At 30.3% G+C, this 15,692-nt stretch overlaps 1 protein-coding gene across 1 annotated transcript in view; it reads left to right on the forward strand.

The window, feature by feature from the left end:
- Nucleotides 1-15,692, forward strand: part of LOC135957240 (uncharacterized) — a 57,433-nt gene that overhangs the window by 37,638 nt on the left and 4,103 nt on the right. The window contains exons 3-7 of the mRNA XM_065507946.1: nucleotides 831-1,043; nucleotides 7,079-7,897; nucleotides 7,961-8,140; nucleotides 8,205-8,564; nucleotides 8,628-9,102. Coding sequence (XP_065364018.1) covers nucleotides 831-1,043; nucleotides 7,079-7,897; nucleotides 7,961-8,140; nucleotides 8,205-8,564; nucleotides 8,628-9,102 — 2,047 coding nt within the window. The remainder of the gene's footprint in view (nucleotides 1-830; nucleotides 1,044-7,078; nucleotides 7,898-7,960; nucleotides 8,141-8,204; nucleotides 8,565-8,627; nucleotides 9,103-15,692) is intronic.

Genomic DNA, 15,692 nt, shown 5'->3' on the forward strand with positions numbered 1-15,692 from the left:
ATTTTGTAAATCACGTCACCAAAGTGATGTTTATGTGCAAAGCAAAAACAACATTTCACACATTTTAAAAATTTGTTTTTGTTTTGTGTACACAATTTTCAAATTATGAAAGGCAAATCAACGCTTGAATTTTTGTGCGTTTGTTTGGTTCACAATTTGTACATAAAACAAAAACAAATTTTTGAAATGTGTGAATTGTTGTTTTTGCTTTGCACATAACTATCACTTTGGTGACGTGATTTACAAAATTAGGGCCTAAAAATTTTCTCATAACGATGCAATAACACTTAAAAATTATAATTTTTTATCTTGACAACCATTTTGACGTTTAACATGCAAAAATTTTGTTTTACATTTAAGAATTATTTCGTCCCCTTAATAAAACAACAGTGCATCATTTGTCATCATAAAATTTTTGTGTTAGTAGATATCTAGAACAAAGGTAATATTTCAATTGCTATTTTGACCCACTTTGTGGAAGTATAATTTCACCAAATTTTGACCACATATAGAATCCATTATGTAGATTCTTATTATGATAATAATGATGTATATGCTTATACACTATTGTTTTATTGAGGGGACGATTTAATGTACCTAGTTAGTTCCAAATGTACTATTCTTTAATAACATGATGTCAAGTATCTATTCGATTAGTAGAAGCAAAAAAAACGGTATATAATGACTAAAAGCGGGGCAATCCCGCGAAAATTGGGTCATTTGACAACGCTGAACATAACTAATCTGTGCTTAACGAAGTTATAAAGCACAAGTAATGTATATACAGAGATGAAATTTATTTACTAAAACATTTTCATTTATTTTTCCAGTACTTAATGTTGCAGCTGGCAAAGCACCCATGCAGATATCTACCGAAGGTACGGGCGCACCGCAAAAAGCTATAGATGGATCAACTTCGGCGTTTTTTACACCTGAAACTTGTTCGCTCACAAAACCTGAACGATCACCGTGGTGGTATGTCAATCTTTTGGAACCATACATGGTACAGTTAGTGCGCTTGGATTTTGGAAAATCATGCTGTGGTACGTTCAAAAATCAATTTGTTACTTTCAAACAATTCTAAGTATTTTATGTATTTATAAATACTAATTTAAAAATTCCTATGGACTCGGATTTCTGTTGAAAATCATGTGTCTAAGTGTATTTTATATAAAAAATATCGTGTTTAACAGTATTTTAAAGCGAAAATCTTGTGTATAACAGTATTTACTATAGAAGATCTTGTGAATACAAGTACATATGTATTGGCAATAGTATGGAAATATTTCTATAGAAAATCGTGTGTAGGTATAAAAGCTTTTTCTATAGAAAATCTTCTGATAACAGTGTTTTCTGCAGAAAACATTGGCCCATAATCATAATCAAAAATAAAGTACATTTTAAGAGAATTAAACTCGACTTTACTTAAGAGTGGACTTTAGGTCTATCATAGACAAGTTTAAGCATACTTCTGACGCTGAAGTCGACTCTAAATATAAAACTAGCTGAAGTTGTTTTTAACTCATTTAACAACAGCATCAGCTGTTCTTCGCCGAGTAAAAAAGTTCGTCACAAAGTAAAAAATGTTTAAGTTACAAGATATTGGTAGAGATTTTGCAATTATTGAACAGTTATCAATAAAATTAGTACCAAAATATCGTAATTATTATTAATTAATCTTATCTTTTCCATTTTTCCACAACAAACAACTTTCGTTCTTTAGATGTCCCGGTTACTTTTATTGTTTACGTTTTTTGTTTTTTTTTTTTTAATTTGAATGTCAGCTGTTCAGCGTTGCCACTTGTCTGTTTTTTGTTGTATATTGTATGAAAACATTTTATACATTTGCGGTGGCACCCAGTTAAAGTCGGTTCAATTTAAAACATGCTTTAATTTTGACTATGGTTGCAAATTAATAAAAAGCAGGTTTTTATTTTAAAGTTAAACCGAATTTAGTGTTTGACTATGATTATGGGCCATTGTTTTCAGCATTTTATATAGAAAATCCTACACTCTAAAAAATGCGTGTAAATTTACTATTATAAAGTAAGTAACTTTTCATGTAATATTACAGAAAATGCGTAAATTTAAGCACACTATGTTTATAAAATTAATTTAACACTTTTGTCTGCAAAAATACACCCAAATGTACATAAGTATTTTGAATGTTGGAAACATGTTTATAATAAAATGAACATTTTAAATTCAAAATTACACATTTTAGCGGTATTCACAATGTACAGTACTTGGCCTTGTAATATAGTAAAAGAGCTTTTCTGCTTTTTTTACTAGGCCAGGTACTCTACATAGTGAATACAGTGGTTTTCGCTTAATTGATTTTCAAAAATGTTTCAGTTCCAGGTACTCTACATAGTGAATACAGTGGTTTTCGCTTAATCGATTTTCAAAAATGTTTCAGTTTTTGCTGCAATTATCCGAAAAATCATTTACCAGATATTCTGTTAATTGATTCAGCAACTCAATTAAAATACACCCGTTTAATTGCTCCAATGAATCAATTAAACGTTCATATAGTAATATACAAATAAAATGCATTATTTTACATTGCCCCAATTTTATTGTTTTAATTCATTTTTTAGAAACAGAGACCGAAAATTACGGGTTCACTTTCATTTCAATGGTAAATTCTCATTCGCAGCCATTTAAAAATAATTTTTTGTAATATATCACTGAGAGAGTGATTTATTCGAGAACATTTTAGGTTTGGGGTTGAGAGAAACAGAAAAGAAACAAACACAAAAAATCTGGATGAGTGATTTATAATTTATTTTTTTCGTAAAGGTCAGCTTGTGACTTTTATTTGCGAATATGAAAAATAAATCGCAAAACTTCATTTGATGCAAAACAACGCTTAAATATATAAAATTTATCAAAATTGTTTTAAAAAATTTAAAAAAAATTCTCATTTCTGTTACTCAGACTTCATTACTTCATACTTATCATATTATTTTTTATATAATTTGTTAAAAATTACTAATAATATGTTATTGTATGTAAATAAAAGAGAAAGTAACAGTTATTAAGAACAAGAACAAATGAATTGTTTATCTCACACCAAACCATTAAAAACAACAAAAACGAATACCAAACCATTTAAATAAAAATCATTTTATAACTGTTATTTTCAGTGATTTGTTTTTATCACAAAAATATAAATCACAATTTGGGTTTTTTGGTATGTATATGGACGAGTTATTTTCGATCTCTGATTAGAAACAATGTTTATAACAATAACTTCTTAAAATAAACAATAACAAAAAGTAAATAAAAGGTAAAAGGAAAAAATTAAATTAACTTCACATAAAAATTAGATCTAAAAAATTTAGATCAGTTCATTGCTTTGGGACTCAATTCTGACAATTGCACGTGAAAGTAGCCCCAAAAATAAGAACTTCTGCATCATTAGTTTTGTCAAGTTGGCTGCCGTAAAAATATAATGTCCATGCGAATTTTTTTAGCTCAAGGTGGATTTTTATCACTTTTTCTATATTTTAATACGGTTATATCTCGGTATACCGTACGGAATGTCTCTTTTGTGTCTGAAGCAAAGTGGTAGATATTGAATAGGAGAAAAAAAAGCGGAACATATCTACCAGAAAAAAACTGCATCCAGTGCCTTAAAAATTTGCTCAATAACTGGATTACAAGTCAACTTTTCTGTTTTGCAATCGACTTTTTACTGTTTTCAAAAATAAATTCTTAATACATAAGTCAATTTAGAGGGTAACGCAAATAAACGTACTCAATTAAACGAAAAGTTTATTGAATATATTGTATGGAATTTAATGTTAGCGTTCTTTCTTGATCAAATAAGCGGGGGACAATTAAGCGGAAACTACTGTACCGCTATTGTGCGTAAAATATATGTCTTAGACACAAAAAGTGTAATCGTACATAAAACAAATAAAATAGAAATTGTCAAAATTTTTTTTCATAAATAAAAAAATATCAAAAATATGTATGTATGTATATGTTTTTAAAAGAATTCTTGAAAAAGCTGAATAAAAACTAAACAAATCCATTCAAATGCGGTTAATTAAAATGTACAAATGTGATATATGTATGTTATACAACAAGCAACGTATATTAAAAGCATTTATACGCGATGAAATTTATCTCGAAGATACAATTATTTTACAAAAGTGGTATAGTACAAATTAATTCGTCTTCCATAAGGGTAGGTTTGGCTAAAATATTTGGATATATTTGGGTTCATAGATGACATTTCTTCAATTTCATTTCAGTAAAGGTCCAAAAATTATGAGCAAATCATTTTTGGACTTTTACTGACAACATGCACTCCCTAAAAAGAACTTTATTAAGGACATATAAGGATTAAGGTCAAGATAATTTTCCCGAAACTTGATAAGAACATTACCCAATATAGTGTTTATAGCCCCCTCAAATTGTAATAAAGTACAATTTGAATATTATTTTGGTAACGAGAAAATTTTAATTTTCCCATCTCTGGTGTACAGTATCAAAAAGTCGCCAAACAGCAACAAAATAAATAAATAAAAACAAACAAATTTTTTGTCAATGCCTTAACGCGCTTACTCACATACTTTCACTTGCTATGTATAGTATCCAAACATACATAGTTATATACTTATGTACATATGTACATATGTACATATGTACATATAAGTATACTTAGTTGCACTGCTTACAAACAACTTACATACATACATATTTGTTTTATGAGTGTTTTTAAAGAGCGCCCGCCAATAAACAAAATTTCCTAGCTGTAGTTCTCTTTTTTTAAACACTTACCAATCGCAATTAACTTGGGAGATCAGAGAGTTAGTAAAATTACTTTATGGGAAAATAAAAGTCTTTTTCAAACAATTTGCGATAACTTTCACTGAAAACTGTACAGGTATATATGTGTATACTATATACCTATACATACATATGTATGTAACAAAAGGTATTTTATTTATTTTAATAGATACCGAAGATTGTCGCAACTGAATTATGAAATAGATAGCAATAATAAAATAAAATTACATACATACATACATATAATATTTTAGCCAGAAGAAATTAACAAAACGCAAATTTTGAGTGATGACCCTTTGTGATATATTTTAAATTTATGGCATTTACTGTTTGAAAATTATATCATGTAAATGTTGGCCATGACTACGTCTGAGGTAGTCCATTCGGAAGGTCCAATTTTGGGCGACTCGTTCGAGCATGGCGACTGGTATCTCGCGAATAACACGAGTTATGTTGGATTCCAAAGCATCAATCGTAGCTGGCTTATTCTGAAGACCTCAGACTTTACATAATAGTCCAAAGGTGTGCTATCGCACGATCTAGGTGGTCAATTTACCGTAGCAAAACGTGCACAAGAACGCTGATTTTTGTAATACTACTGAACAATTTCGAGACGCTGATCTGGTGTGATTCTGGTGTGTTTCCATGATGACTTGCCAAACGATACTGAACAAAATTGACAAAGCAGTTTGATATGAGTCACGCGTGATCTGTATAAAAAAACCTCACGATGAATCACCCTTTATATATGGTCAATTCACAAGATCTCCTATCATGTCATATTGTCACAATGTCCTAATACATATTTCACAATGGTTTGAAATGCCTTTCAAGCAAAAAATGTTTTAAAATAATACTACTCTGTATGTTATTGTGTTATCGTAACCAACCAGCAGAGTCCAGCGCCGAACGCCTAAGAGTCGGTTAAGCCAAGCCGCCGAGTCGTGAAATATTAGGACAATATGACTGATAGGAGACCTTGTGAATTAACCAATAGTATGTAATGTATTAACAAAGTACAAAATAAAAACATTAACAAAGTACAAAATAAAAAAAACTGTCAATTTCTATATTTGCCATATTTTCAAAATAAGTTCTTTGATTATTCCTTCACCTAATGCAAAAATTTCCAGCGCCCTCCTTGTCCCATTTTTTGCTAGAGGTAAAATTTTGAAAAAAGACATGGTTGCAAACGATATTTACCATCTAAACATTTTTTCAATATTTCTCAACTTTGATGGAAAATAAAAAAAAAACTATCAATTTCTATATTTTCCATATTTTCAAAATAAGTTCTTTGATTATTCTTTTACCTAATGCCCGTTCTTGCCCCATTTTTTGCTAGAGGTAAAATTTTGTGAAATGACATGGTTCCAAAAATGACATATAACCGTGAAAAACCAAACCAACAAATTTTTTTCAAAATAAATTTAGTTTTAATCTTTTCTGGAATAATTTTAAATCATAAAGCCTTTAAAAAAAACATAAAAAATCAAAAAATTTTAAAAAATATTTTATTCTACTTCCCATAAAATAGATTTTTCCTCAAATTTCAACTTTGCTAACCATAAGTAGGCACCTGAAAGTCGTATCTATCATATGCCTTTTAAATTTTTTAATTATCTCATTTGGTTCAAAAGTTATGATTTTTGCAACGAAAAAAACTCAAATGGCGCCACTGTGCGACGTTACAAGGATCACAGGCAAACTAGTCATTTAATGGGAGCTCGAAAGACCCTCCGAGACTCTTCTTTGCTTAATGTTTAAACATTTTTAAAATAAATTTTGCTGAGGCACATCCACCTAGATCCTTCCTGGAAGTCTTCAAAACTGAGCACAATATTAAGCTTGGCACAAACTTTATTATAAAATCGAGGGGACTTTAAAAAATATAATTTTGCTGATTTAATGCACAAACAATAATTTCGTAGTATAAAAAAGAATCTCTGTATATTTTTTTGTTGAAAACATAAATTGATTTGGGAACCTTATGGTTAAATTTATAAATACATTTAAAATCCGTTCATCTCTTCTATAATTCATGTATATCGAGATTAAAATTGTTAGATTGTAAGTAATACAGAAGACTAAATATTTTTATTCCTTAAACTAATGTAAATTGGAATGAATACTTTGTTGTAATATTTCTTTAAAGTAATTCACGACAACGGATTTTACACACTGAAGTAATCTTAAAAAAAATATACTACAATTTTCAAAAAATTGTGTTTTTGTATGTATTTATTTTGATTTATTTTAATTTTTACACCTTTAGGTAATAAGCCTGCCACTATTATTGTGCGAGTTGGTAACAATCGACCTGATTTGGGAACCAACCCCATTTGCAACCGTTTTACCGGACTTTTGGAAGAGGGACAACCACTGTTTTTGCCATGTAATCCACCGATGCCTGGTGCTTTCGTTTCAGTACATCTTGAAAACAACACACCTAATCAACTTTCGATCTGTGAAGCATTCGTTTATACAGATCAAGCATTACCCATTGAGCGCTGTCCAACATTCCGAGATCAACCACCAGGTGCCTTAGCCTCATATAATGGCAAATGCTATATTTTTTACAACAGGCAACCATTAAATTTTTTGGACTCGTTGTCATTTTGTCGTTCACGTGGTGGTACATTAATCAGCGAAAGTAATCCGGCTCTTCAAGGCTTCATCAGTTGGGAATTGTGGCGGCGACATCGCAGTGACATAAGTTCACAATATTGGATGGGAGCTGTCCGTGATGCCGAAGATCGAAATACCTGGAAATGGGTTAATGGAGAAGAAGTAACTGTATCATTTTGGAATCATCCAGGTGGCGATGAAGATTGCGCTAGGTTTGACGGTTCTAAGGGTTGGTTATGGAGTGACACAAATTGCAATACAATGCTAAATTTCATTTGTCAACACCAACCAAAAACGTGTGGTAAACCGGAGCAGCCTCCTAATTCTACAATGATTGCACAGAACGGCTTTGAAGTTGGAGCTCAAATTAAATATACTTGCGATGTGAATCATTTATTAGTTGGACCTTCAACAAGAACATGTTTAGAGACTGGTTTTTATAATGAATTCCCTCCCGTCTGCAAATGTAAGTATTTTTAACATATAGTTTGTGAAGTATTTATGTATATAATCACTTCTACTTTAACAGATATCGAATGTGGCTTGCCCGCTTCTATACCTCACGGCTCATATGACCTATTAAATACAACTGTGGGTTATTTGAGTTTGGTGAAATATTCATGTCAAGAAGGTTACGAAATGGTAGGCAGAGCTTTATTAACATGTGATTTTGATGAACGATGGAATGGGCCGCCACCACGCTGTGAAAGTAAGTACATAAACGTAAATGGTAAACAGATTTATTCCATATTAATTACTTTTTTCTGAATTAGTTGTCGAATGTGACACTTTGCCTGGCAATTATTATAGTACAATTATTTCTGCGCCAAATGGTACTTACTTTGGATCAAAGGCAGAAATCTCCTGTCCTACAGGATATCGTTTGGAGGGCCCACGTATAATAACCTGTTTGTCTTCGGGACAATGGAGCAGTACCCTACCACGTTGTATTAAATTAGAACCATTGACACTTCCACCACCATCACCAACACCTACTTTACCATCTACTACATCGTATAGACCTAAAATCACCACCACAACGACGAAACTATACAAACCAACTACCACGTCTACCACTAGTAGCACAACTCACGCCACCAGTCAAAGACCAAATGTTGAAATAAATGGAGAAAGTTAGTACATTTGTTGATCAGTTTTTTAATCATGTTCATAAACTTTGTTTGGTTTTTTTATAGCTGATTCCGATGAAGAAGTTACGTATGTGGTACCTGGTACAGTGCGAGAGGAATTCCCTCCTAGACGCACACTGCGTCCAGTGATTATACCTAAGAAATCCAATACCAGTCCAGCTTTCCAAACTCCTAGTTCCACTGCGTCTTACTCCACAAGCACTTCAAAACCATCATCTAGTTATGGACAAACTCCCAGTCGTGTTCCCTATGTTCCTTCGTCTACAGTGGAAACATCAACTCATAACATACAAAATGTCATTCAAAATGCCCATCCTCAAGACAATGAAATTTCTGACAGTGTTAATATACGTCATAATCAATCTCCTAACGTCAACATCCCTATATCCGTTGATAATCCAGATCGCAAAGAAACCAAGGAAGCGAAATTGAATTTGGGCGCAATTGTGGCTTTGGGTGCTTTTGGAGGTTTTGTATTCCTTGCGGCTGTAATTACAACTATAGTTATTCTAGTACGCAGGTACGTTATGAAAAAACTTTAAATGATACTACAATTTATTTGAAATAGTGAAACAAATATTTATCACTATTAGATATACTCTTTAAAAATATCATCAAACCTATTTAAACATGTCCGATTTTCTTCTCAGTGTTATTGTTTATTGATTATGAAAGCAATAGTTTAAATAAGAAAATTTACGCAAATATTGTTTTAGATTTTAAGTTCTCAGCTACTCTTGATTTTCGAATTTAAATGAATACATTTTTATTTGAAAATCTTTACGTTGCACGATGGCTCAGAACTTAATTTCATCGGCCAAAAGTCCTACTTTTTGTTAACTCCGATTTCAAAAATATTTACAAGGTACAAGGTATACAAAAAATTAGATAAATATATTGACAATTGTGCATGTCACGCATGCTGTTAAAGTCAAATATTTTATGTTATTTTATAAAAAATGTGATTTTTGTAAATTTGATCAGAAGTAAATTATCATTACTAGCAAACTATTATCGATAATTGGATAATTTTTATTGTTATGTTAGTAGGATAATAGTCTTTAAGAACTGGTATGATGTGTCACTGTACCATTTATACCTGCTGTGTTATTTAAATTTTTCTCAGGTACAATATTCTAGTAAAATTTTAATTTCAGTGGGATAGAAGTCCTTTGTTGAACACTTTTTTCATTTGAATGCTATTACTCCCAAATTTGTTTCTATTTTTATTTTACCTGTTCATATGATTGGCGAAAAGTCGCAATTTTGAAGATATTGCGATAAAATTTGGTACATACATTTTGTTCGGTCCGAGAACAAAGCCTATTGAAACTGGCTGAAATTAGTCATAGCTCCCATATAAGGCCCGCTTCCGAAAATCACTTTAATGAGCACAAATCTCATGAAAATGTTGGTATAAACAAAAAATTCAACAGTAAAACCAAGGCAAGGATTTTCATGCACTAAAAAATTAAAAATATGCGCTATAAAGAGAGATACACTAAAAATTACAAAAATATGCAATAAAAACAAGTTTTTTATTTGAAATATATTTATTAATACAAGAAAAATATACATTTGAGGTCACAGTTTCAATATATATGTACATTAGGGAGACAGCCGATTTTTTTAGATTTCAAAGAGTGCCAGGTGGAATATTGTGACTCTAGTCCTAAAAGTTAAGTGCTGAAAATTTGATCCAAATCGGACAACGATTTCGGGACGCGCATCGAGGTCAACGTTCAGATATATGCAAAATTTTACTATTTATATGAAATAAATAGGTGAAACTCGTTAATTTTCTGCATTGTTTTTGAGTCAAAATAACCCAAAATCTATATTATCGCTAAAATTCGGAAAAAATGCAAATTTTTCAGTTTTTGTAAAATGTTTGCTATTAACTAAATACTTTTGCAATTGAATTCAAAAGAATCGAAATGTGTACCTAATTGTACTGGATACATTTCTTTAAATTTAGCAACACGAGATGGTGCCTTTAAAAACACTTTTTCCCATACGAAATTAATAAATCTATATCTTCAAATTGAGATCTAATTTCTTCGGCTACTCGATGTAAACCATGTGCTAAACATGTTACATGAATAAGTTTTGAATAAAATACCTTTAGACTATTTGCTGCTATAAAAATATATCCAAAAGAAAATTAAATATGCAATAAACTGGAAAAATCACTTTATCGTGAATAAATCTCTTAAAAATACAGGTATAAACATAAAATTCAACCGAAATATACTTCATATGGTCATAGATACACAGCCTAATTTCATGGCGATAGGTCTATAATTAGTCATATCTCCCATATAATGCCCTCTTCCGAAAATCATTCACGAAAATAAATTATAGTATAGGGTATTATATGGTCGGGCTTGACCGAACATACTTTCTTACTTGTTTTTATCAGCATATAATTTTTTTATATGTAAAGCTGATGCAAAAAACAAAACAAAATCCGCATTTTCATACTAAATGCTAAAATCAGGAAAATATCTGTCCATCAAAAAAAAAATTCTAAAATATCTCTATCGGTTCAAAAGTTACAGAGTTTTGGCCGATGAAAAACGATGCTCAGCCACTGTGCGTCTCTATTTCACACCATATCTCTATTTCAAAAATACTTAATGTAATTTAGAGTGTCCAAAATATCTAATGTTACAATCGTATACCATAAATATTCAAGTTTTCTCATATAACAATTCTGTTGTATTGCAGTCCATAGAGATTGGAAATTCATAAGTTTGTTGGTTTGAAATTGATTTTACATATGAACATGTTTTACCTTTCAAATGGAAGAGGAAATTCGGCTGAAAATGGTTCAGTTACGGTCGTTTCAAAAAAGCCATCGTGACCGTGAGGCAGCAAAAACTAAAAAAATAAATAGAAAATATATGTATATTCGGTTTCAATAAACAATTTGACAATAGCAAAAAAAAAAACAATCAGAGTCAAATTCATTTCATACTACAAGCTAATTGAAAGCATAGTTTCGGCTCAATTTTAGCCTAAAACATACCTAAAACATTAAAAAATTAAATATAATCAGTTTAAATTATTATTTTTGCCTTTAAAATGTTGTAATATGATCTAAATACTTTCACATAGTAACATTTTATTACATATTTTCTTCTATTCAAATCATCGTAAAAAAAGTTTCAAGGGTTTTTATTTTTTCAGTCGTGGTAGCGATTCTCGTGGAATTGCCCATATATCAATTATCTTTTAAAGCTTAGGAGAAATTCGCATTTTTACCCAACCTACTCCAGTTTTTTGATAACATCGGTCCAAACATTTCCCGATTTTCTCCATTTTTCTAACAACAAATGTATATGTCAAACAAAAAAAGAATTTTTTAAAAATCGATACAGACTCCAAAGCTATATGTATTTGAATATCAAAATTAAAAAAGGCGCTTGTTTTTGGGAAAAATGTACTTTTTTCTTTTTAAGTTATCTATTTGGAATTTATATTTTTTGAAAAGCTAACTTGACGTCAAATATTTTAAATGAAAAACAAAAATTTTATGCCAACATTTTTTTTTCAAATTTTATTTTTTTTCCATTTTTTTTTAATTTTTATTTCTTAAATTAAAGTTTTGTAGTCATGAAAAATTAATTCGGCCTCTATAATTTCTTGTTATAACCGCGTCTTCACTATGGTCGAACAAAAATTCACGTCTTAACGTTTTTAAAGCTTCACTAGTTATAACAATATGAATTTGTAAAGCGATCGTTTACCTTGTAAATTTTTGACAAAATTATCAAAATTTCCTTTGCAAAAATAGAATTTACAGTTTTTGTGGAATGAAACAGCATAATTATTTGCAAAATCTTTGCAAATTACACTTTTCAATATTAACTTTGAACAAGAGAACGTTCAGTGGTGGCCAGGAATTTAAGACAAAAATTGTTTGCTGAATTCCACGTGATTGTCAATTATTTTTTCAAATATTTCCACAAATATGTATGCATGAGGACTGTTTTAACACACAAGTGTGTTTTATTCGACAGTGTCAATTCATACATATTCACCATGAACACATACAATTTTTCTACAACTTGATCAAACATTTTTTTTTTTAAATAAACATATTTTCTCACATTTATGTATATCATTATAATTTTATTATTATAAAATATTCGGACCAAATTTCGTATTTTTAGTTCCATTAGTTTCGGTCATATGATGTTATTAACAGCGGATGTTCGCTGAGGTGGGTCAACGAATTTCTACATATCTTTGTCCATATATGTTTTACCGATTTTTCCAAACACTTTTCAGAAACTAGAAACATTTATAATAAATTTCATACCCTTAGAGGTCCTTTTTTTTGGCTCTATCGCACTTAAAATTCAGCAGATGAAAAAAAATCAAGTATTTGTCTTAAATTGGTGGCCACCACTGTACGTGGAACAGAAATTGCAAAGAGAATATAAAAATTGCAAAAACTTTGCAAATTACACTTATCAATTTCAACTTATCACTTATCAAATTTTATACATCTGAGGAACAGGTCCATCCAAAAAGACTTTTTCATGTAAAATTCAACTTTAAGTCAAAAATTCTCAAATCTCATAGTCGATTTCAAAATATAGTAACCCATTTTAGGTGGCCAAATAAATATGATCTTAATTATTTTGTAAAGAGTTCCGATAACTCCGCCTCTGGTATGGATATTATAGCCAAAAAACAAACAAAAAAACAACATTTTTGGGAGTTTTCAGAACTTTTTTGGGGAATTGCGGGATTCCTGATTACAAATTTAAAAATTAGTTTTCATTTGCATTCTCTGGGATCATTTTTAAAATTGAACATAACCGAGGTGGCCTACATAAAAACAATTTTTTATATGAAGAAAGAAATAAAAATAGTAGACCTTCTTGTCGCAGAATTATTTTTATTGGTCTATTTACTAAACATTTCATATTTTAATATGTATATTGAAAAAGTAAAAATCGAATGGTAAAAATCGGAAATTTTGCATTATGTTTATAAAAAAAAATATTACTTTATAGCCTTTCACATGGTTCCTAAAGCAACAGAATCCGACAACAAATTTCCAAGATAAGAAAGATATGTATAAATTTCGTAAAATTGTTTAAATTTTCAAAAGATCGATATTCGATATGAATAAAATATAAAGACCCAAGATAATGGAAATATTACGCAAAATTTGGAACCACTTTATGAACCATTATAAGAATAAAAACATTATAGATATAATAAAAGCCGTGGTTTCATGATGGAAAAAAATGGTGTAAATATATTGCATACATAGTTAGAAGAATAGAGCGGAAACATAAAAAACTCTATGTGGTTAGATGGTCTAAGTATTTATTTAAATTTTTTTTTTAGCATTTCAATAAGTCCAGACAAGTCTATAAGTCCTCACGTGTACAAGTTTTTGAAACATTATTTACGCTTTTGTTTTCTTTTGTTTTTATTTATTTTTATTCAACAAATCAATATTTTGATTCCTTCTCTTTAGCACCACAAACAGCAAACGGCGGCACAATGCAAAAAAAATTATTTATTCTTCGTCATTACCACCATATTATTTGCCTAAATCCCGATTGCGTTACATGCCCCCACCACCTACGATGACCACACAGTTCAACGCTTCAACATTTGAGGCCACCAAATCATATTTAGGAAACACGGAATTTATACGACCACAAAACTTGTATGATCATTATAGCACATGCTCAAGTATGAAAAAGGAATCAACTAACTCACTGTGGCACAGTGTTTTGGCCTTACCCTTCGATGATCAAAAATTGGGCCGAAGGGAATTGAGCACTTGTGGACGTAGTTATGCCGCTAGAGCTGGAATATTCAGTAGTGAATTTCAACAACAGCAACAGAAACAATCAGAAAATAACTATAACTAAGAGTGAACGAACAACTACTACACATCTAAAAACTTTTTACAATTAAATGATTAAACGAAAACATAGAAGGATAAGATACATAGATGTACATTTAGGATGATAGGAGACATCGTGCCAAAGATAACTAATACACTTTTGTACATGCAAAATTGTTAAAACGACAATTCGAAATAAATGTACAAAACTACGGCCATATACAAACTACGGCCATCATACATAAGTACATACTCGTAGATACATACATATATTTAAAATATAAAATAATAAACTACATAATTTTAAGTGAATCAAGTAAGCAAACAAAGCAGTCTCTGTCTTTCCAAACTACAAAATTCTACACGTTACACGTTACTTACATAAAAGAAATCAATTAAAAAATTAATCGAATGTAGTAGGTGCCAACTAAGTAAATAGGAAAGCGATAGCGAAGATATAACAAATTCTAAACTATTTTTTTCCCACGAACAGGTGCCATAACAACTACAATAATATATATATGTATAGATAGTACTTTTCTTCACTAATAAATACATTAATTCTCATGAATTAGGTATTTTCCAATTCAATCAAGGCGAATTCATTGGGAAGATCCATGTGAATGCGGACAGCAGTCGGATTTACCATCTCCGATTTTAATGAAATTTACCGCATACATAATATATCCAATATGTTTCTCATATTATTGAATTTTTCAATGGAAACTCATTCCGATGTAAAAATATCGCGATTTGAAAATTGAAAAATTTGTTAAAATTGTCTAAAATTATATACACATAATTGCCTATAACTTTGAAACTACTCAAAGATCAGCATCATTTTTGACTCCATTTTAAAGCCAAAGATATTGTCCTTAAAATGGTGTGAAAAAAATTGTTTACTTCCAAAAGGTTAAAAGTCAATATTCGGAGTAAATATTTCAATGTAAAAAATATCAAAGATCGCGGGTTTAAAAATTCAAAAAGAACATGGTATGACACCTAAACTCTCTACTATATTTGTGCGAAATAATTTCGATGGAGACTCGATTAGATTAGGAGTTATAAAGAAAAACGTTATTAAAATTCTTAAAAAAAATTAGAGTAGTAGAGAGTTTAGGTGTCCACATATCATGTCCTTTTTAACACCGCCATCTTTGATATTTTTACATTGAAATATAACTCCGAATAATGACCTTTAACCTTTTGAAAGTAAACAATTTTATTCA

The sequence above is a fragment of the Calliphora vicina genome, chromosome 4 (genome assembly GCF_958450345.1).
Source record: "Calliphora vicina chromosome 4, idCalVici1.1, whole genome shotgun sequence".
NCBI lineage: Eukaryota > Metazoa > Arthropoda > Insecta > Diptera > Calliphoridae > Calliphora > Calliphora vicina.